Source organism: Podarcis melisellensis (genome assembly GCF_964234715.1).
Source record: "Podarcis melisellensis genome assembly, chromosome: 13".
Lineage (NCBI taxonomy): Eukaryota > Metazoa > Chordata > Lepidosauria > Squamata > Lacertidae > Podarcis > Podarcis melisellensis.
Window position 1 is genome coordinate 52,386,896 of NC_138545.1, and position 23,849 is coordinate 52,410,744.

At 43.1% G+C, this 23,849-nt stretch overlaps 1 protein-coding gene across 1 annotated transcript in view; it reads left to right on the forward strand.

Annotated features, from left to right (window-relative positions):
* TPPP (tubulin polymerization promoting protein) overlaps positions 1-23,849 on the forward strand; it is a 62,385-nt gene that overhangs the window by 2,112 nt on the left and 36,424 nt on the right. Inside the window, exon 2 of the mRNA XM_081884528.1 lies at positions 13,091-13,405. Coding sequence (XP_081740654.1) covers positions 13,095-13,405 — 311 coding nt within the window. The 5' untranslated portion in view covers positions 13,091-13,094. The remainder of the gene's footprint in view (positions 1-13,090; positions 13,406-23,849) is intronic.

Below are 23,849 nucleotides of genomic sequence, written 5' to 3' on the forward strand. Positions count from 1 at the left end.
TTCTCTCATTGGCATGCTGGTTTTCTGTGTGCTATTAGCCACCTGCTTGGTTTGTTCATAGGAAAAGAAAAGCGGTTTCTCAGAACTTTGTAAAATTAAAAACTTTGCAGTCGATGAATCTATTACTAGGGAGATCTAAGTAACCAAAATTACATTCTTATGCCATTTCCATATGATGGAAAATACAGATTAGTTTTTGTCTACATGGACAAAGTGGTTCCTCCACTCTTTCAAATGACACTCAAGTGTGGTAGTTCTGAGTTCTATTGTCTATTGTGTCCGGAGACAATAGTTATTTCAGAGAGCTGAAGAGTGATCTAAGATAGGCATCATTGCCAATGGTGTGCATGCTCATCCCACTGTAATGTCTCTTCATAGGTTTGTAACTTTTGGGGGGTAATTCAGAAACCTACAAACTGGTTTCTGAATTACCTTGCCTGCCTTTCATGTGAAATTGCTGTATGTACTAACTTTTAATGAAGTATCCACATGAAGCCTTCATCCAATCATTGTCTTCCTACATTTTCCCCACGGTGCTTCCACCTTTTCCCAGGCAGAAGAAGGTCCTCCTTTCCCCAGAATGGAAGAGTTTGTGCTGTTTACACAGTTCTGGATGCCTTCAGTGTTACTCCTCCATACTTTTAGAAGGGGGGGGGGTGACGCATCCAGAAAGGGGGCCTATCGCAGCTCAGCACACATTCATAATAGGATTTCTGGCAGGTGCCATTTCATGACCGTATCTAACTAGGCCTAAACGCATACCTCTCTGGTCTCTTTAAATGAATGAGAAAAACCATAATGCCTTCACATTACAGTAGTGCACTTGTGTATGTGAGTTTATTGTGGGTTTGTTGCCACTCATGCTTGCAATTTAGTTTTGCAGCATCTCTATGATGTCCCACATCTCCTCCCTTTAATTTGGATTTATCATTTCTGCAGGTTGTTTTTTTAAAATATGTTAGGTATTCCTCAGATTTCAATGGGGAAGAAAATGGGGTGCCATTTTGATGAGGGTGATACTGTGTGGACACTGCAAACAAACACGACTATAGAGTACTGATGAATCAACAAGAAACTCACATAGCTGTATTCTTATTTTTATTTAAAATATTTATTACATGCTCTTGGGTCCATAGCCCAATCCATCAGCATTGGTGCTGAGTCTCAGTGCCACTATAGAGAATGCCCTCTCATGTCACCTCGTACTGTATCTCAGGGGATAGAGGTGCAAGCTTTCAGTCTCCTCCTCTGGCAAGCAAAATATGACGAACAGCACATGCAAGCTTGTTAATGTGGTGGGAATCCATAATCTCCCTGAAAAAACTGATCCATAGGCCCAGGAGCTGCTTACCCACAACTCTCCTCATCCCTGGCCATTGGCCATGCTTGCTGGGTAGCAACATCTGAAGAGGCAACTTAAGTATTGGCACTTAGTGAGACCATATGAATGTTTGAGCTCACACCCGCTTTGCCCTGCCCAGTCCTTTTTGCTGCTGCGCTGCACCAAGGTTTGGCTTGGCTTGTCATCCAACTAGGATTCATGGTTAAGCTCTTGCCTCACTATTCGCAAGCAAGATTAAACGTTCACGATACTGTCCAGCAGCAAAAAGGACTGGGCAGGAGCAAAGTGCCTGCAAGCTCCTCTCCAGGAGTCCTCCTGTAATGTTGCTAAGCTGCAGTTTGGTGTAGCTCAATGTTCAAAACAGGCCACAGAGTAGCTATAAGGATAAGAGGAGAGATGCCCACTTTGGCTGCTTTGAGCTTTATGGTGGTTACCTGGAACATTATTCTTTGCGTGCTTGGACAATGCAGACTACTATTTTGCTTTGAAGTGCTCGAAATGAGTTTTTGCAGGAGCCGAACAAGCGTTGCCTGGAACCAAACACAGGATGTTGCTCTGTACCTGGAGATATTTTGTGCTCTGTTATCTCAGCCTCAGAAAGGCACCCAGCTAGAGAGGATGGTTATGTAGGAGGGGAGAAGTGATGCAGCATGTGAGCATGAGACATGTACAAACAAAATTGTTTAGAGAAAGCTGTCATGACGAGTTCTCCCGAGAGCAGGGAGCCACCTTCCTGCCCATCAGCTGATATAGAAATAACGTCTGATGACTTTCGTGTCCTGCATGTGTCTTGCATAGTGCTCCGTGAGACCCTCTGAAGAAGCCCCTTTCAAAGCACAGCAGAAGCACTCTGAAAGGGGTTTCCCAAATCCCACCCCTTAATTGTAGCCTCTTCCTAAGTCCCTTTTCATCTTGGCCAGCACCTTGAAAGGGACTTAAGCAAGACCTGACAATCAGCTGATCCTAGAGAATCCACTCTCCATTTCTCCCCCTTGTTTTGTGTCTCTGTGTGCATTTTTCCCCTCATTGGCTATCTTGGTGCTGAGATTTGCTAGCATAGGTAGATGACTGAATATGTGATTAGGATTGGTGTCTTGAACTGCAAAACACGGCTTGCATAATCTGCATCCCACTGCAGCTCAGTGCACCATTTGATTCCTGTTTTCTATAAATTCCTGAAACATTTAACACTATCCTGTATTAGAATGCTAACAGTAGCAGTTTGGAGACTGAGGTCACATTTACCCCTGTGATACTGGTATCTATCACAGGATAGATGATCCATCTGTACTGTACTGTTACTTGTTTTCAGGCTTGCAAATAACCACTAGCCTGCTTGCCTGCTGGAGTGAAAGAATATTTTCCAGCCAACCAGGTTGGAAAGCTTTTGCAAATGAGAGGGCAGTTTATTCTTTTTTTATTTCGGGCTGTCAAAAAGACCCAGCATAGGTGTGCATGAGCTGGTGTGCTAGGAAAGCTGCCTTGTGCCTTTGCATTTACTCCTGAGAAGAGATTCAGGCCTTTGCTATGTTTTGCTCTACCTTGGTCTAACCATTGGAGTTGTTTTATATGTCATTATCAGCACCATTTCTGTTCCTCCAAGCAGCTGAGAATATATGGTCAGGTCAGCTGATTTATTTAGGCAGTTTGAGCTTCTTTTCTCTTGCCTCAGAATAATTCCTGTGTGTTTTGGAAAGAGGCCAGTAAAGTCCATATAGCAAATTGCTATGATGCTGCCATTTTTACTCTTATTTGCAGTGTACTTTTTAAATTAATGTGCTTTATGTATTATTAGCTTGTTCTATCTGAAAGGTCCTTTTTATAGGCATTTATCAGCATAGATACTTTCTGGTGAAGTTTATGTAGGTTGATTTTTTTTAATTTAAAAAAACAATAACATTTAACCTGAAATTGGTTCCACAGACTTTGTATGTAAATGTGTTATATAATTTCAAATTTTAAACATTTCCATTTCCATTTTGTTGGAGGCTTATGGGGAATGTGTAGCATTTGAACAGTAAGTTACTTATTTGAATTTTCTAAGAATTTCTGTTACAAAAATGAGAGAAGACTGGCCAGTTTTTAAGGGGTCCTGTAGCACCTTGAAGAGTGAACATTTTTTTGTGGCATAAAGGTTTTATGTTTTCTACTTGTAGGGTAGAGTCTACTTCTTAGATGCAGCTTTTTCCAAGCTGAATCAATAAAGCTTCTGACTGTGGTTTATTTTTAATCAGAATTCACCACAAGACCACATTTTAGGCATGTTGGCTCCTTGGTTTAGGATAGTGACTTGTTTCCTATTTCCTTCAACAGCCTCCGTGACAAACAATCTGACATGATTATGCTAAACAAGAAAAACTACTTTGCTCTTAATGCCTAATAAAAAAACCCAAAATTTGGCAAGATAAAAAGTTCATGGGGATTGTTCATTAACACTTCCATAAGCTCAAATATGTTGGGGGGTTTTAATTTTAAAAAATGAACAAAGGTTCACAAGGGCAGGTTGTGGAAATGGTTGTGTATGAAATCATATGAATCACCTGAAAACTACATGGATTGGTAGGGTAGCAAGCTAGCTAGGCCAAAATCCTTATTCCATTTGCAGACAGGAGATACAGAATAGCCCTAGTGACCACAGTAAAGCTGAGCTCCAATTCACACATTGTGGTTTTTCTGGTGTACACCTAAGATGCCCAGAGTGTGCACCTAAAGCCTGATGTGTTTCTGCAGACACATATGTCATACATTTGTCAGATTGCAGCTCTCTTTTGAGCGGCAAATCCAGGTTTGTTTTTTTGTCAGACATGAAGCTACCTTGAGTGTCCCTATCAGACTTCCAGACATAGATACCAAACAAATGCCACATCCCCTGGGACTGTAAACATCAACTATTCAGCAGGTCGGATTCTGACAACTAGTATTCCTATCCAGTGGCAACTGGTCACAGACCTCATGCAGTTGAACCCATGAAGAATGGGTTTTGGCCTCCACCAAAGAATGGCTCCCTTCACTCTTGCTTGCAACAGCCGTGCTCAGCACAGAGTGAGAGAAACATCCCAGCAGAGGCAGTCTTCTCTTAAGACTATAGGAACTTCTTTGCTGGATCACATCAAGGTGCAGCTTTGAGAAGAGTTCTGCTTTCAGCAGTGCTCACATGTCTAGATGCTCACAAGCAAGGTCTCCACTTATTGCTTGCATTCAGTATCACCCCTGAAGATAAGTCAGGCATGTCCACTTTCAACCTGGCAGCTGCAAGAACAAACTGGGATAACAGACTGACAGCACTAGCTGGGTTTGAATTGGAGGGACCAGACCTGAGAGTCATCTACATCAGCCTTGGGTCATCTGGAAGGGCCAAATATTCCATCAGGTGATAGGCTACCCAACCTTTAGAAACCTTTCCCCATTTGACATTGTCCCACAATGTGGTGACTCTGCAAAACTGACTTGTCCCTTGGAAAGCTGGTTCTTCACTCCGGGTTCACCCCAAGGCACCCTTCATGCAATCTTGTCAAGCTTCACCAAAATTTAAATTTGGGTATCAGCAGGACTTTTTTCAGCCCAAACTCACTGGAACTCAGTTTAGCACCTTTCAGAGGAAAAGGGAGGCAGTCGTGGTGAGTTTTGGCCCTTTCCCCCCTAGAAAAATAGCACTAGATTTCAGAATTTTATGGTTCCTAGCTCCCCACCCCAGCTCCACAATTAGAAAAAGGCTTGCAAACAGGCACTTGCCTGGTCACCTGTGGTGAGTAAGGATCAGTGGCAAGTACATGATCAGGCAGGGAAGTGCTGCAGATATTGGTGGCTCTTCTTCTTCAGGCTGATTAAGGTAATCACACTTCAGCTTTGTGTTCATTTCCACCTCAGTGTTGAAATGAGATAGAGCACAACTGTTTAATTAACTTGTAACAATATTCCATAGAACTGAATTTAACAAGGTGGGGACGGAGTGGGGGATTAAACGGTCAGATTGCAGAAATTTAATAGAGCCAGGAAAGTGAAATTGACACCCTGAAATCTCTCTCTGATGTCTTCAAGCAGTCACCACCTCTTCAATTTGCCTCTGACACACACACACACACACACACACACACACACACACACAAAAAACACAACAGCTGTGCAGCACCCTAGAGCTGTACAGGGCAGCTGTTCAGAGCTCACTAAAAGAAACAGTGATCCTTTTCTTTATCAGTGCTAATGTTTACTACGAGACCCAGGGATGCGTTTAAAGTCATCCGTGTAAATGCTGATCCTTTGTGACACCATTTGGCTGCAACAGGGGTTGATGGCCTGGCTGCTCTGCACTAGTCCAGGGCACACACAGCATCTACTTTCATGCAGGATTTCCAAGCAAATCCTGAAGGCCTTTTGCATTAGAGTTTTGGTGTTTCCTTTCTAGTTTGCCATCTAATAAAAACCAAAAACAGATTATGTCCAGTTTCGGCAATGCCTTTATCTGGAAGCTCTTGGGGGGGCTTTGTTCATACAGAATGAGTGGCCCATGGTACTCAGGTCAGCATTCCCTCTTGGAGCTGGGCAGAGTTCTCTTACTGCTCCATTCGCCTGCTGCCATTCCTCCAAGTAGCATGCTCATTTCCCCCCTTTCATTCTCACAACAACCCTGTGAGGTAGGTTAGGCTGAGACAAAGTGACAAACTCAGCTTTACTAGCAAGTGACATGGTTAAGCAAAGATATTAATCCTGCAGTAGCTCTCAGGATCTTTCGTTGAGACCAGTCAGGTTGTTTCTTATTGAGCAAATCTCAGATTCTTTGCCTTATAGGCACTTAGGCCCAGTGGCGTAGCGTGGGGGGTGCAGGGGGGGCCGGCCTCACTGGGCGCAACATCTAGGGGTTAGGGTAAGGGGGCGGAAATCCACGGGTTAGGGGGCGCAAATTACTTGCCTTGCCCCGGGTGCTGACAACCCACGCTACGCCACTGCTTAGGCCTTTGTCACGTTTTGTTTGGTGCTATTTGCTAACTTCACGGACAAAAAGACTATTCAGACCGATCTCGGATGGACCGCAGTTTTATTTGCACAGATCAACTGATCCTTTTCCCTTGCGTGAAGCACCTCTGTTAACACCACATGGGTACCCGCATTTTTCGCTATATAAGACGCACCAAACCACAAGACGCACCTAGTTTTTGCGCAAAAAAAAATTTCTGAATCTCAGAAGCCAGAACAGCAAGATTGATCGCTGTGCAGTGAAAGCAGCAATCCCTCTTGCTGTTCTGGCTTCTGGGATAGCTGCGCAGCCTGCATTCGCTCCATAAGACGCACACACATTTCCACTTACTTTTTAGGAGGGAAAAAGTGAGTCTTATAGAGCAAAAAATACGGTAGCTGTCAGGGTACTTTGGGATGTTTAGCCAGATATGGCAATGGGAACGTGCAGTCACACTCAGAAAGTCCCATAAGCTTCAGTCTTGTCTCCGACGTTTAGCATCTCTATGAAGCTTCTGGGTGGCGGGGGCAGGGCACAATTGGGGGGGGAAAGTGTTACCAATATGCAAATAACCCCCAGCTTTATGCTAGCATTTCATCAGAATTAGGAGACGCTGTTGAAGTGCTGGACCAGCGTCTGCTCTCAGTTATGGGCTGGAGAGGGTCAGTAAGCTGAAAGTGAATTCCAGGAAGTCTGAGGTTCTGTGGATCTGTGGTTTATAGGTTTGGGAATTAGGGAGTTGGCCAGTTCTGGATAAAATAGTGCTTTACCTGAAGGACCAAGTTTGCAGCTTGAGAGTGCACCTTGATTCCACATTATGGCTGGAGGAATGCCCCTGCCCATGTCCAGCTGGTCTGTCCAGCATCCTTGGACTAGAACATCTTGACCTCAGGTACCCATGCACTAATATTCTCCAAATTTGATCACTGCAATGTGCTTTACGTGGACTGCCCTTTCTGGCTGCTTGACAATGTGAGACAGGGCATTGTTAGGGGTGGCCCCCTGATTAGGAAACCATGACCTCATTTAGCACAAGATGAAAACTGTTTTGTTTACCCAGGCCTTTGAAATGTAATCAGCCTTATTGCTGACAGTGTTACTAGGAACATAATCAGCTGCCTCCTGTAGAGTCGGACCATTGCTCTATTTAGCTCAGTTTTGTCCACACTGAGTGACAGCAGGCTCTTCAGAGTTTGTGACTGGGTTTCTCCCCCTGTGCTGCCCAGAAATGCCTAGGATGAACTGTGTGTAAAGTAGATGGTCTACCATTGAGCTATGGCACTTCCCATTGTGCATGTTGTTTTTGTGTTAATGCTAGTTTGTATTGTTGTGCTGTGTTACTTTGTGCAACCGTTGGGAGAAAGGGTGGGAAATAAATGCATCTCTTGCAAAGCAGATATAGTTCCATAGTTGTTTTTTTGCAGTGTAGGGGAAAGCATGTTATGTAGCATTTTCTTATTTTTGATTGCTCTCTGCAAATGTCTTATAGAGAACTTAGGGCAGCTGCAGAGCTAGACTTGCTTTGCCCTCCCCAGAGTGGTAACAGAGACAAGGCAATTTGGAAAGAGGTTCTGTATGAAACTACAAAACCCGTACGTAAACTAATATGCTGTATTGCCCCCCCCCCGGTCCCCAGCCATTATGTGCCCTCTGAAAAATCAGTAAATTCTCTTTAGGATTTCCTTTCCTAAAGGGAGCCTTGGATAACCTGCGTTCTGAGAAGAACTGCAGCAGCTGACAGCAAAATCAACTGTGTGTGTAGCGTAGAAACATGTCTCTTAATTCAGCCCTGAGCAGAACTGAGAAACAGGCTGCATTAACGCTGATTCTTACTGATGCTTATAAAAATTGGGCCAGAGATGCATTCACAGTGATGGCCTTAAGCTAATCATCCTCTGAATTAAGAGAAAACAACTATTCTCCTGCGCCTGCCCAGCCCATCCAGTTTTTCTGAGTATGCTTTGTCAAAAGATGGAATGAAAATACCAATATACTGTAGGATTCTGTTATCAGGAAATTTCCCATTTAGTACTGCAGGAACACATACAGTAGTAGTAGTGGGACCCTCCAGTTTTTAAGCATATGGGGGAAAACTATCCATTTCTTTCCTTTCCACTCCCTGTATTCTCAGCAGCCAAAGCAACAGTGGGAGTTTTCACTGGAATACGTGGTCCAGGCTTCCTGTGTGTTCGACCACAAACTTGAGGGGGAAATTGCCAAAACTGAGCAAACTGCTCATTTTTTCAGAATTCCCCATCTCTCCCGCCTTTGCATATTGCAGAACTGGTACAAATCAGGGTGCAGCTCTTATTTTCATAGATGTCTGATATGGAACTTTCCTTTATTGTGCATTTCCTGGTAAGTTCTTGACTATTGCAGACTGACATTGAGGATGGCAGTTCGAAAACTTCAGCCGGCCCCAAATGCAGCAGTGTGGCCTTGTCAGGAACTATCTATAGAATCATAGAATCACAGAGTTGGAAGAGACCCCAAGGGCCATCGAGTCCAACCCCCGGCCAAGCAGGAAACACCATCAGAGCACTCCTGACATATGGTTGCCAAGCCTCTGCTTAAAGACCTCCAAATGAGGAGCACACTAGTGAGTTGTGACCACAGAATAGGATTATAGGTTTGGTGCTAAATTATAGCATCTGAGGCACAGTTGACCTGTTCCAGAAACAAACTTGGAGGCGGCTTCTAGCGAATTCTTTCCCCAGAGTAGATTTCCTGGTTGATTCAATTAGTGCTTTAAGAGAGACATTAAATGCATTTCTTTTCTACCATGCCTTTTAAGATTTCAACTGAGTATTAGTTTTAAACATGGGATTTGTAACAAATATTGGTGTGTGGAGTGTTCCTGTTCAAGGTTTCCTGACTGTCCTGTTCTTTTCCAGGATACCCTTTTTTCTGTGTTTTGTGGCCGAGCATGCTCAGCCCTCGTTGGGTTGCTGGGGTTTCTTTTGCTTTTGCCCCCTTAGGTCACCCCAAAACCTTTTGTACTTCAAACCTTGGAGCCACCTGGTCTCTTTCTTAGCTACATAAGGATCCACACTCAGATAATGTGTTTGCTATTAGCATATATAGGATCCTGTCTCCCGCTTTTATGATATATAGTGTCCTTCCAGCTGCATCATTCGCTTCTTCTTGGCAGTTTTTATTTGTGTTTTATTGTGCTTCTTTTTATCTAATGTTGTGAGGCACTTTGAGGACCTTGGCTGACAGAAGGTGGAAATTAAAACCTTTATATATGAACCATTTCACTTGCAAAGGTTTGTAATTCTTTTTGGTTGAGTAATACTGGGGAGAAAATTGTGTGACCCTAAATTGCTGCAGTCTTAGAAATTTACATACATTGTGCTTGATGAACCCTGGCTGGAACAAGTATCTGTTGTACAGTGACTGGAATAAATTGTACAACCACTATCCTTACCCGGCCGTTACCCACTTCCACCCTTATCTGTCCTGACATGATCTCTGTAGTTGAACTGTTGATGGACTTGTTGTCCTCTGTGCCTGTCTATGCTGAAAACAAGACTTCCATTGTACTCCTGACCAATCTATGTCTGCTCTGTCTAAAATGGAAGTCTGTCACTTGACAGGTGTCATCAGACGTGTCATCTGAATGTCTTCTTCTGGGGCAGAATGCTTTGGGAGGTTTTAGGTGAGAGAGGGCACCAGGAAACTCATACTGTTGAGCATTAGGATTACTTCTGTTGCTGGTTGTACTAGCAAAGATGATGGCAACAAAATTTAAAAGCAAGTGTCATGGCATTGGGGAGACAGAATCTTCCATGGGTGATAATTTCTAGGATGAAAAGCTCCTGGCAGAAGTAGCAGCTATGGTGAATCAGCAGTACACCATGCAGTATTAGAGCACAGAGGTGAATTAGAGCAACTTCCGGGAGTTTGTGGGAAGAAGCGTGATAATTACCGTAATCTTCCGTGTATAAGACTAGGTTTTTTTCTTTTTAAAATATGTTTAAACTTGGGGGTCGCCTTATACATGGATACAATCTCCCCCCATTTTCTTTATTTGGAGACGCCTAAAACAGGGCATGTCTTATACATGGGAAAAATATGGTAATTGTGGTTGATAAGGTACAGAAAAATACACCAAGCCTATAAACATACTGTAATTTTAAAAGCCTAAATAGTTAAAATAGCCACGCAGAATATTTGCAGTAGGTGCACATACGTTTTTCTTGCTTGCCAGATATAAAGGGGGGAAGAGTAGCTCAGAATAGCCACTTTCAAAGTGGCTAGAGTTTTGGGGAGGGGTTTCCAAAGCAGGTGGGGATGTTGTGTGGCTCACCACGTAAAACTGACCCCTGCTTAGCAAGGCAGATTTCATGATGGTGGTTTACCTGAAGATCATAATTGTTCTAATGTTGGGAGACACTCACAGAGTAACCCTTACTCAGATGTAAGTCCTGTTGAGTTTTGCATGGTGTACTCCCTTGGATGTGTACCCAGGATAGTAGCACCCACAGTTTTTGAAATTTGCTGGGGATGTTGGTAGACCGCTTAAACTTTTTGTTGTTCAAAAAGATCAAAGTACAGATCCAAGTACATGCTGTACATAACACACTTTCCCACCCTACTCCTTCAGTGCTGGCATTGTCAAAACTAGTGATGCTTTATGAAAGTGTGGGCTGGTAAATGCTTAGGGAGAAATTGGCAGACTGTTCCAGTGCCATGTTATGAACATGACAGGCCATTGCCAGGACCTTGATCTGTATTTTCAGAAAAATGAATGAAGTGAGGGTAAAGTGCACATATTCCTGACTGCTCTACAGCCTTCTTAGGTTCCTGAATAGAATTTGTAGGATAGAGCTTGCTTGAGAACTTTTGCTTGTAACATAACTAGTTTGAGACAGTGGTCAGATTGCTGAATCTTCCCTTCATCTCCCCTATGGTTTCTTGGGCAGTGAAGCATTTTTAATGGGCTAGTAATGCCTGTGGATTTATTTTCCAGGCTATCTTAAAAAAGAATAACATGCCGATGGTAATCTTACTGTTGCTCAGATACTGGTATGAATAATTTGATCCAAAAAAATCCTTTTTTATATAAAAAATACATTTCTTGCAAACAGATTTTGTGGTTTGGACAGCTGGCATGACTGCCTCCCCAGAGTCATTCAGTGCCACTATCACCTGTATGGGTGGCTCTCACTGCCTCCTCCTCCTCCTCTTCCTTCTGCTGCTTTTGCTGTTTTCTGCTTGTCTGGGAAAGGCTGCTGTGTCCTCCATGGCTTCCCCCCTGTATTTGGAGAGTACAGGATGAGACCCCATGGAGCAAACAGGGAGACGGAACAGGGCTTCCCCCTCCCTTCTGTTCATCTGCCTCATGGGCCTTTGCACTGGCCCCTATCCTGCACTTTCCCCCCATATACTGCTGCTCACACTGCCTCACCTGGTGCAGGCACCTACTTAAGACTGTTTGCTTGGGCTTACAGAAGTAGAACAACAATTCCCTTGAAAGGAACTATTGAAATTTTTTAAAATATGAATCGTTTTTCCGAAACTGCTTATGATGTTCAAAATTCACCCTAAATGCCATCTTGGACTTGACACTCACACATGCATACTTTGCTTGATCTCTCCTTGCTTGAGCTCTCAACGCTTCCTGGTTGGCACTTGAATGAAAAACGGAAACTGAAAAGCAGATAAGAGATATGAGAGTTCTGTCCATGCTGTTAGGTCTCTGAAGGCTGAGGCCTAGTCTACATATCTGGCCAAATAAAGTAGGAATGAAGATTTTAGCCAGGGTGTGCATGCCTTTTTATGTTGTTATTTTTCAGATTACATTAAGTACATTTGAGAAAACAGCTGTTCCAACAATATACAACAAACAGCTTGACCTGGTCTTTTTACAGATTTGTGTCATGCTGGGTAATAAAGTTTCATTTGATTATTCTAAAAGGTCACACCATATTTTTTCGTGGGTAGTGCATGGTTTCCTGCCACAGTCCAAATAATTGCCGTATTCAATAAGTATTTGCCATGTGCTGTAGAAAGAAAATGGGTTATGCTTGCCTCTGGCTGCTCCAACGTGTCATGCCAGCTTCTCAGCCAATGCTATGGACCACACTCCAGCATACCAAGAGCCCATGCTGAGACCAGCAGAAGCGGCTCTTGGGAGTGTGACCGGTGCAGTTGTACTGGGCATGGTGCTTCTGAAGCGCCGGAGGAGGCTCCACCACTATTGCCCCAATGGGAGGCGGAACAGGGGCACCAGATTTGGGGGCCTCTGAAATTTGAGACTCCAAGGTCTGCCACAGAGACCAGTCCCAGTTCGCCAGCATCTGGCTATCTCCATTTGTGCTGCTGTTAATAAAAAAAGGCTAAGAGAGCATTGTGGGGGTGGCGGCAGCTCTGGAAGTAGAAGACTGGCCGAGTAGGGAGCAGCCTAGTTTAGGACATTTTACGCTTGATATGCTGGTTTTCTTCTGCCTGAGAGTTTTTACACAGGGAAGTATGCAATAATGTCCTTCTGTACTGGCATCCTGAAGTGGTGCAGGCCACTCTACTCCCTCAGACTGCAGCATATGTAGACTGGGCCTCATTCACTCATGCCAACAAGCCATCCCTCACCTGATGTTGAACATCTGTTTTGGAATTAATACTTTTCAGTTGTGAGAGCAGTTTAAAAGAAACAGAACAAAAAATTGCATATTGGTTTATTTTCTGAAAAGGCCAAAAGCAGGGCAGTTCTGTTTAGATGTGGTCTGGTTTTTGTTTTAATGCAAGCAGTGGCCTACAAAGAATCAACTTCCTCTTCTCCATCTTCTCTTTAGCACAATGGCTGACAACACAAGTAAACTCACCAAGCATGTGAACAAAACACCTCCAAGGTCTCCTGCAGATTCCGCAAAAGAAAAAGCAGCCAAAAGGTTATCCTGCGACTCAAACAGCTCCCACGACGGGGCCAGTGGGCCAGAGCTAAGTGCTCTTGAAGAGGCTTTCAGAAAATTTGCTATCCACGGGGATACGAGAGCCACGGGGAAAGAGATGCATGGGAAAAACTGGTCCAAGTTGTGTAAGGATTGCCACGTGATTGATAGCAAGAACGTGACTCTCACCGATGTTGACATCGTCTTCAGCAAGATCAAGTAATTTCTCCCTCTACTACTTCAGCCTTATCTTACATCCCCCCCCCCCCCCGGATATTTGTATTGCTTAGTCTGTTTGTGTGTAATAATAGGTGGAATATGTTGGTTACATATACCCCAATTACATCATAAACATTGTTTTTAAGTTCTGTAAAACGGGGGGAACACCATGCTATCCTCAGATATTGCTGGACTTCAGCTCTCTCCAGCCCCAGCTAGCATGGGCAGTGATCACAGGTGATGGAACTTATAGTCCAGCAGTATCTGGAGAGCACCAGGTTAGCTCCGCCATGCTTTACAAGTTTAGATTGCACATCTGAGTTTCTTTTTCTGTACTAATTAGCATTCACAGGTTACACATTCCAGGCGAAAATACATTGAGTGATAGCCAACAGTCATACTCAAGAGTCAACACATTGAAATTAATGGCCTTAAGAAAATTAAGTATATTTTAATTGACAAAATGTATGTACTGTTTTAATTAATAACATCAAAGCATAGAAGCATATTAAATTATTGATTAAAATACCAGTGAAATCAAGCATTAACACCATGTTGGCATAACATTTATTAAAATATAAATAAAATAAGTAGTTTTAAAACAAATGCACAAATTTAAAATTATTTGTCTGGATAGACTTGTCTTTAAAAATGCTTTTAAGAGGTGCCAAAAATAATTCTCCGAAGTGTAGGTGCTGCTACACTAAAGCATCAGTTCCCTGCAAGTGAGGAGCAAACATTATGTGGCAGTTGTAAAAATGTCAGTTCTGCAGATAGAAGCAGTTGAGCGGGTGCATACAAGGTAAGGCAGTCCTTCAAGTCAACTTAAAGGCTTTATATACTAATAGTAATATCTTGAATTTGACTTAGAACTTTAAAAAAAATTATTTCAACAAGACTAAATATAACTAACCTTGTAAATTGGTCATTATTAGCTTCACTTCTGAAAATCTCCCTAATACTATTTTTATTCTGGGACAATTACTGTGCACTGTGAGAAAAACTGTTTTGCAGATTAGATGTATAGTGCCTGGTATGTACACTTCTGAACTGTTTTGGAGTCTGGCTTTTGCTGAATATTGTTACCTTTCTTTAAAAGAGAAGGAGAGATAGTGAGAGCCTGGCTACCTGATGCCGTGCAGAAGGAAGGGCAAGGGGAGCCCAACCACTGCCCATCCCTTCTTCTGAATGTGCTACTTCAACACAAGGCCTGGTTACAGTCTGAAGGTGCTTGATGGAGCAACCTAGGTGAAGCTCAGCAGGCCTGACTTTGGACAGGGCCTTGATGGGAGTAAGTTGGGGGACTGTAGCTTAGCAGCAGAGCAGCTCCTGGGCAGGCAGCTGGTATTGGGTTCAATCCCTGGCATGTTTCCAGATGGAAGGTGAAAGAACCTCTGAAGAGGCTGCTGCTGCCAGCCAGAGAAGATAGACCAGTGGCAGGGCTCCCCCCTCCCAGCTGGAACTCAGTTCTGGCACCTCTCAAGTGGGCACCATTGCCATTCTAAGAGAACAAGGGAGGTCCTTGTGGCAAGTTCCAGCACTGACCAGTGTTCTGACCAGGTGTAAAGCAACTTCCTATAAAGGAGTATGAGATAACAAAATGGACTGTGCTGCCCCTGGCTCTGTGCTAGGAATGAGTTCCCTGGATCCCATTTTGCCATTATAATAAGAAATTGGGGGGCAGTAGGTTCTTTGGGTTATGGTTAGGAAATAGTTCCTTGGATTGAAACTTGGCGGTGTAGGAGAGGTGGGTTGAGAATGGTCCATGTCAAACTTGGGTAGGAAATGACTTATTCTGAATGAGCTGAATGTTTGATGAGTGATTCTCGCGTTTTGACGGGTGATGTCCATTTCTGCCCATAGAGTTTGCTGAGGTGGACTTAGGAGAAAATGTCTGTGTTTTTACTGGGTCTTTTGGGGAAATGTTTTGTAAGGTCAAAAGGGAACATTTGGCATGTGCTGTTACCTAGTAGCAGTATAACATATTTGTAGATTTTATTTAAAAGGTACTTTCCCGGCAAATGTTACTCTATGCAGGCAGTAAGAAAATTCTCACACATGCTCAGTATGAACCAGTGTGGTCTCACAACAGCATATACTTCTGAAAATGGAAAGCTGAGTCAGATTCCCTCAGAGCTAATGTCTGTATTTCACTTGAGGAAAGCTGAATTAGGGAACTCCTTGCTGCAAGGAAAACACTGTTTCACTTCTCACACCTTGTCATGAAATTTGTTTCAGGCTCTGTATACCCTTATGTTTTTTCCCTTAGCCTGTTGAAGATGATAATATGATGGAGATCAGGATTGCAATGAGAGGTTTATTAAGATAAATGCTTGCTGCTTATATAAATTATACGCAGTTGTTTGGAATCCTTTACCTAATTACTTAGAAGGCAGGTGTTTTTACTAACTGGTAGTGACACAAACCAACACTGCAATATTATGCAGAACTACTCTGCCTGGACTTCAGTCCTTCCATAGTTTGGTTTGTAGTTAAATAAGTTTGCAAATACTTACAATGCATTTCAGCAACCTATTAAGTCCAAAGCATGAAACATATCTGTGCCATAAGCTCAAAAACTGTTTAAAAGGAAGACACTCTTTTTCTCTCTTTCGCTGATTCTGCACTATGGAAGAGTATTAACCTACTGGACAGGATTTTTGTTTCACGGTTTCAAAACTAATCACATCCCTGTGTGGGAAGAGGTACAGGAGGAGTAGGGAGGAATGTTTCACCTGCGGCTGTCCTCTACTAAAGCAGGGGGCTGGGCTAGAATCACTAGATGGCCATCAAGATCTTTCCCACCTTACCATTATATGTGGATGGTGGTTATTACCAGTTAGGTGCCTGCAGCATGGAAAGAGTGGCTTCACTTGCATAGGCTCAATGCGTTAGTGCAGTGAAGAGGCAAATCTGGGACTTGAGTTCAGTCTGCCGCTATCAGCCATCCAGCTCCAAGGTGGTACAGAAGCTGGAACTAAGCACAGGCCAGGACACCATACCATATCTCCTGAATAATGCATTTTCCTGTAATTTCCCACCATTTTGAAACAAAAACAAAGAATATATATTAACTAGATGTTGAAACTATGAATTCGCGTGAGAGAATCACATGCTTTAAATGCCCCTCCCATGAAAAAAGTGCTGCACATTGAAAACTAGCCTGTCAAGAGGGGGTGGGTGGGTTCTGGCCTAGTCTCTATCCTGACATGCTAGCTTTCTATCTGCAGAGCCCTTTTATATGTGGAGTAATATTCAGATATACCTACAGTGTAAAGTGGCGCAGCCCAGTAACAGCTGGTGCATATGATTCTCCGAAAAGGTTATTTTTTGCTTTACTCGTGCCCTTCCTCTTGTCATCCAGTGTGTAGTAAATAGTTGGATTATGTTGCCATCCTCCGTTTAACAGATGTCAGCAGCCTGGATTAAGCAGTCTCAAAAAAGTGTTAAAATAGCCGTCTGTAGTGATCAACAGATTGAGGTCACATATTTTAATATTACACCATTAGTGCCCCATTAACCAACTTCATCCATCCATTGTAAGATAACACAGTATATGCTTCCATCATTTCCCCTCTCTTAAAGCAACAGTCAATAAAACCTCACTTTGGGTTTTCTGGTTTTACTCCGTGGATAGGAGAAATAGGCACAATCTGACTCGGTTTTTTAAAATAGTTGTCAAGGAATAGCAAGGAAAAGAGGTTAACAAGGTAATACACAGCAGATTGCAGGTGATTTGTGATGTTGTGTGATGCTGAATGAGAACACCTGTGCAGGAGAAGAGAGGGCCACCCAAAGTTATTCTAACCCTATATGCCCAGTGCAATCCAGTTGCTCAGAAACAAGTGTGTAGACAGTATCAATAAATAGTTGTGTTAGGGTGGAGCTAGGAGTTTCCTGTTACTGTTCTTGTTTAAGAGAGACAATAAAGTTCTTGTTCAGCTTCCTCAGTGGTATGTCCTCTAAATCTTCCATGACAGTAAGTCCTCCTTGTTCCCTGATAAGTGTGCTTATGATTGCAGACTTCGTTGTTATTTTGATTGTGCAAACAATGAATTTGGTACTAGACAGAGAACTAGGCATCCTAAGAAACTCAACTTTCCTTAAAAATAATATAAGTTTCTAGTCCCTAAGGTTGCAATTATGAACATTTGACCATATTTGCTGCTCTCAGAAGGAAGGAGATGACTCTGCACATCTGGAGGGCACTGGCTTCAGGGTTTTACATGGTTCTTTCCATCCCATAACTAGCAAAATGTGATACAAATATTGCAAAACAAAATATGTACAGACACAAATGTATGGAAAGCTTCATGCAGGTTGCCAACCAAGCTTTACTCAGAGTAAACCCATTGAAATTAATGAAGGTGAATTAATTATGGCTATAAATTTCAGTGGGTTTACTCTAAGTAGGACTTGCATAGGATAGAATCCTCGGCTTTCCTTGACTCAGCTGTGCACCCCTGATAATACACTGAAACTGACCATGTGTGTATTTTATATCCTGATAGGGGAAGGAGGAGCCAAAATTTTCTAAGAATAGATACGAGGAGCCTATGACATATTGCTTTGGGCATATAAATTTTCCTTTTTATCGGGGTCAGCAACTGTTTGCGGGAATTTGATACTGCAGATATGCCATAAGTCATGTTGCCTGGCTGGTTGTAGTAATCAAATAGCCTCCTGTATAAATACTTTTTTTATTTACAAAGCCACAGCCATGGTGGATGCCACTGAAAAATATGGCCATAAGGTTGCTCATTTGATGCCATTCCTTGACAGAAAAAAATCCAAATATTGCTGCGCATACTGGCATGTTGCTATGGCCACAGGAGGCCTGAATGACATCATGCCCTGGATCTCTTGTGAGCATTTATTTAGAAAGATGTCTCCATAGAAACATTTGTTTGTATATGTGTTTTTCTCTGACGTTACCAAGTGTTACATTTTAAATGTGGGTTTCTGTACCAGATTGCTAGCAACATTAACGTTAACATAAAGAGACACTATAAATACACTTAAGTCTCTTCACACCCCAAATTAGATAATTGGGGGGGGAAACCCATCAAAAGAATAAATACTGGAGGTTTCTGGGGGAGAGAGAAGTAGTTGTTGGTTTTCCATGGAGTGCTCCTATGGCACACTGTGTCTTGACTTGTGAAAACTTCCACCCATGTTATCAACAACTCAAGTTCCACTTGCCAGCTGTTGTAGCCCGGTTCCCACTGTACAGGTCACACGGGTCTCTCACCTGAAGCAAGCATGCCTGCATCATGCAAGTAGCTACAGCAAGTCAAGTAAGCCAGATGTGGCCGTTGTCCCTGACAGCTGGGTTGTTGTTGTTGTTTAGTCGTTTAGTCGTGTCCGACTCTTCGTGACCCCCTGGACCAGAGCACGCCAGGCACTTCTGTCTTCCACTGCCTCCCGCAGTTTGGTCAGACTCATGTTGGTAGCTTCGAAGACACTATCCAACCATCTCGTCCTCTGTCGTCCCCTTCTCCTTGTGCCCTTCATCTTTCCCAACATCAGGGTCTTTTCCAGGGAGTCTTCTCTTCTCATGAGGTGGCCAAAATACTGGAGCCTCAGCTTCAGGATCTGTCCTTCCAGTGAGCACTCAGGGCTGATTTCCTTCAGAATGGATGTGTTTGATCTTCTTGCAGTCCATGGGACTCTCAAGGACTGCAAGAAGACTCTCAAGGACAGCTGGGTAGAGGTGGATTTTAGGCAAGGAAGCCTCTTCTGCCCTCCTTGTATCTTGTTGCTTAAGACTTCAAAGGGGTGATCATTTCACATTTGCCATTCCTTTAAAACAAGTCCTTTATGAAATTAGTTGGAGGAAAGCTGTGCTGGTTGAATCCTTCCTTATGATCTCTGGAAACTCTGTAAATGCTTTATCTAATAGGGTGAGCTCTTCTTGTGGCTAATTGACATACACTTTCAGCTCTTGAAATGATGTGCTAACAATGTTTTTGGTGATCAGTCATCTGGCTTTCAAATCAATTGATCATTAAACAGATAATCAAAATCTTAGTAGAAATGCATTTTTAAGGAAGCATGAGAAATACTTTGGATGAAGTTGCACTATACCTTTTTAATGTGTTGGGGCTATAGGTTTGTTTTTTGTTTTGGTCTTCTTTTTATTATGTATTTTGAGTTCTCATTTTGTATCTTTATGTTGTAAAGCCACCCTGTGATCTTCAGATGAAGGGTGGTATACAAACCTAATTTTTTGCTCTATAAGACGCACCAGACCACAAGACGCACCTAGTTTTTGGAGGAGGAAAACAAGAAAAAAAATATTCTGAATCTCAGAAGCCAGAACAGCAAGAGGGATCGCTGCGCAGTGAAAGCAGAAATCCCTCTTGCTGTTCTGGCTTCTGGGATAGCTGCGCAGCCTGCATTCGCTCCATAAGACACACACACATTTCCCCTTACTTTTTAGGAGGGAAAAAGTGAGTCTTATAGAGCAAAAATACGGTAATAATCATATCCCTGAAAGATCTGGTCTGAGGTTGGGGTACTTTTAGAAGCCCAAACGGCCTGAAGGGCATTTCAGTAGCTGTGGTTTTGTGCCAGATGTGGTTCTTCCTGAGAAAATTAGATCTTACCATAGTTATACCTTTTTGGCAGGGCTGGCCCACTTGTGAAGCAAGGTGAGGCAACCTCCTCAGGTGGCAGGAACCTCAGGGCGGCAGACCTGGCCTCAGCTTCTGTCATGGTGGCAGCGACAGTTGTGGCGTGCTCCCACCCCCGTTCCCGATGTTCATTTTAACTCCCCTCTTCTTCCCTGGCGCCATTTTGTGGTTTGCCTCAGTACCAAACTGTCTTGGGCCAGAAAACAGAAGTACCATACTGGCCCAAATATAAGCCGCACCCACAAATAAGTCACACCTTTAAAATTCAAGGGGGGAAAAGAAAAAAAGACAATACCTGAATATAAGCCGCTCCCTTAAAATTGGGTTACAGGCTGAAAATTGCTGCAGTTGGTAGAATTGTAACTCTGAGCCAATTTAGGCCTTTGATCTTGCAAGCCCGCAAAAATTATTGTACAGTCGCTAAAATCGCAAATTGCTATTCAATTGCTACAATTCCACAGGCACTCACACCCGTAAAAGGCAAATGAACAGTCTCAAACTTCCAAATTGTCAATAAAACATTACCACTACACAGTGTGGTGAGATCTTTTAAAAGCTATTAGACAAATCAATGGGTGCAAAAGTTCTCATGTTAAGGAATGGCAATTTTTAATATTTATTTTTAATTTCTGTATTAAAATGGTGCTAAAATACCCAATAACCCTGGCCCACCTCCCAGCTGATCAATTTAAAGCCTATAGCCCTAGTTTTAATCCTGGAGATCCTGGGTGATCGCATTCTGCCTCGATATAGTTGGCACCTGCACAGCATGAGAATTGCTTTTGTGTTCTAACCTTGGGCTATACAGTAAATAGATGAGAAGAACGCAGTGCGTCTCTTGAGAGAGTTTGCCTTTTGTGCCAGATACTAAGTGGACTGTCTTTTATAGGGTCTATATTCTCTCCTGGGCTGTGTCTGGGATACTGATGTATGTTGACCTGAATCCGGGAATGTCTGCGATGCAGCTGTTCATGCTATCCAAAGCTGTTTCATGTGCATTTAAATCAGGCCTGGATGCTCTGAATGCCTGAAAGCAGAAAGCAGGCTGGTCAATTTGCGATTGGTTTTCCCTGCTGAAACCAAGTATATAGAGAGCTAGTCCAATGCCAGTTTTCAAACACATTTGGAGCGCCTGAGCATGGGGACGCCAAGGAAAAATATTCCTGACTGGCATTTTTGCCAGTTCCAGGAGAGGGTCATTAGCAACCAAGGCTGCAGTCAGCCCCAAATTTTGTTGCTGGAAAACAAACTGCCTGGACTTCCACATGTGATGACAGCAGGTTCTGATGCTGTAGTCCAGCAAAATAAATGCAACATAAAGAAGGGTATAAATACATAATTTATAGGAGAATTAATAGCAAGAAGCCAGCCAACCTTCAGCCAGTCTACTGAATCCTTTGCTAAAAGGCTGGCTGTGCCCTGGAATGGCTAGGCTTCCCTCACTTTTTTGATAAATTTTCTTCCACACTATTTTGTGGATGATTCTGAAGAACTGCACTCATTTTGGGAGATCCGTTTGTTGGCTCACAACATTAGTTCTTGGACAGAAAGGATCACAAGGGCCATTCTAGTCCAACACAGGAATCTTTTGTCCACCGTGGGGTTCAAACCCACGACCCTGAAAATAAGAGTCATGACAGAGCTATGTGCTCGTAGTCACTCTCCTGTGACAAGTATGATTGGGGTGGGACTTTTTAATCTTTTGCTTTTAGTTTGCAGATGACAAAGATGTATGTGTGGACAAGCTGGCTAGTTAAAACAACTACATAAAACACCTTATTTGTTACCAACTTTGGGGGACTAATTTGTGAGGCTTCCAAAGAGCTTTGCTCAGAATATTGTGGGGTTGCACATTATACTGGGTTTTTTGTATCAGTGATGGCCAGTTTTATTTATTTGCACTGCTGTCGTTATTATGTGGTGAAGTGAGGTGAATTGGATTGTGATGTGCTTCTTATTTTCCAGCATATTTCAGTGGGGGATAAGGGTGCATGAGTTGTTCAAACCAGCACATCAAAATTGCTTCTACTCGTGTAACATTTGCTCAGCAAATGTGATGCTGTGTTGTGGATACAGGTTGACCTGAAGGCTGCTTTCAACTGCAGAGAGAGTATCCATTAATCATGATGCTAGGCTGCAACAGCTACACGCCAGGCAAACAGAAATCCTGAGAGTAGAGTTACGGCACAAGAATGGAAACATTGGCTTGTTAAATGCTAACCAAGCAACAGATGAACTGAGCAGTTGGAGCTGCTTGGGACATGATTAAAAGAGGTAGCAAGGGATTTGGGCCAAAGGAGTACAGTGCAACTTATTAATTGCATCTTGTTACAGGATGGACTGCCATCAAAAAACAGTCTTTGCATGCTTTGACAGAGACGATAATTGGTGTGAAATTTATGTACTATATATAGATAAAGGGAGACTTGTATTGCTAAAGGAGCCGAAATTGATGTTACATGAAACCATTCCTCTTTTGAGTTTTCACGTTGACTTCAATGATGTGGTTAATATCTAGGATTTTATTTTGTTTTTAACTCTGGAAGGGGTAGGAAATGCAAGCATGCACCTCTTGCCCTTTTTCATCTCTTGGTATTTTACTTATCCCATTTGAAAGTTATAGTGATGTGGGAATGAGATTTTAACTTCTAAAACCATGTACGTAGTACAGAAACTTAGTTTTATGCACTAAGGCCTATTCTGAGAAAGTAGAATAGTAAATGGGACACCTCTAAAATATTGTCCTGTTGGGACGCGGGTGGCGCTGTGGGTTAAACCTCAGTGCCTAGGACTTGCCGATCGTATGGTCGGCGGTTCGAATCCCCGCGACGGGGTGAGCTCCTGTCATTCGGTCCCATCTCCTGCCCACCTAGCAGTTCGAAAGCACCCCTAATTGCAAGTAGATAAATAGGTACCGCTTTCTAGCGGGAAGGTAAATGGCGTTTCTGTGTCCTGCGCTGGTGCTGCCTCGCCAGAGCAGCTTTGGCACGCTGGCCACGTGACCCGGAAGTGTCTCTGGACAGCGCTGGCCCCCGGCCTCTTAAGTGAGATGGGCGCGCAACCCTAGAGTCGGACACGACTGCCCGTACAGGCAGGGGTACCTTAAAATATTGTCCTATTTTTGCCATTTCTGCTTGTTGGGCAATTTTGTGAAATCCAGGTCCTCATATGTAAGATATGCAGAAGTAGCACATAGATCAGATCGTAATCCCCTGTTGCTCTCTTCTTTCTGCTGGGTGCTGGTTTTCATAGGCAGTAATTGTGCCTGGGGTCCACCATTGGCCAGACTGACCAGGGTTGCTGGCAATCCAATGACACTTGGAGGTCCACAGATGGGCCACCCCTACCCTAGAGCACCATTTCAAGACCCACTGGAGACCAGGGTGTGTGGGGTCTTCACTCATTTTCAAATACAGTATCCTACTTCCCTGACCTCCAGCTGTGGACACCAGTGAATGCTGGAAGCTCTCTTTGTTTTTGTCTCTGTTTGGACTTCCCAAAGAATAACTATGTGGGGTTGGGTGAGGTGAAGCTCATAAGGACATGATTTTTTATTTTAAAGAGCTCTTTAATTATAATCATGTTTCCTGCAAAACACTCCCCTGCAGAACAACTGTAGAAAAATCACCATAGCGACCAGTGCCGAGGTGAATTATAGCATCTGTTTACATTTTTAGGTTGCTAAACAGGAGATTAATATAGGAAGTGAAGGAAGCATGGCTGAACTTTTCCTCAGTGGGAAAATGAAGAGGCTGAATACAACAATGGCAGAAACTGAATTTAGCCAGGACACCTGAGTTAGTTTAACT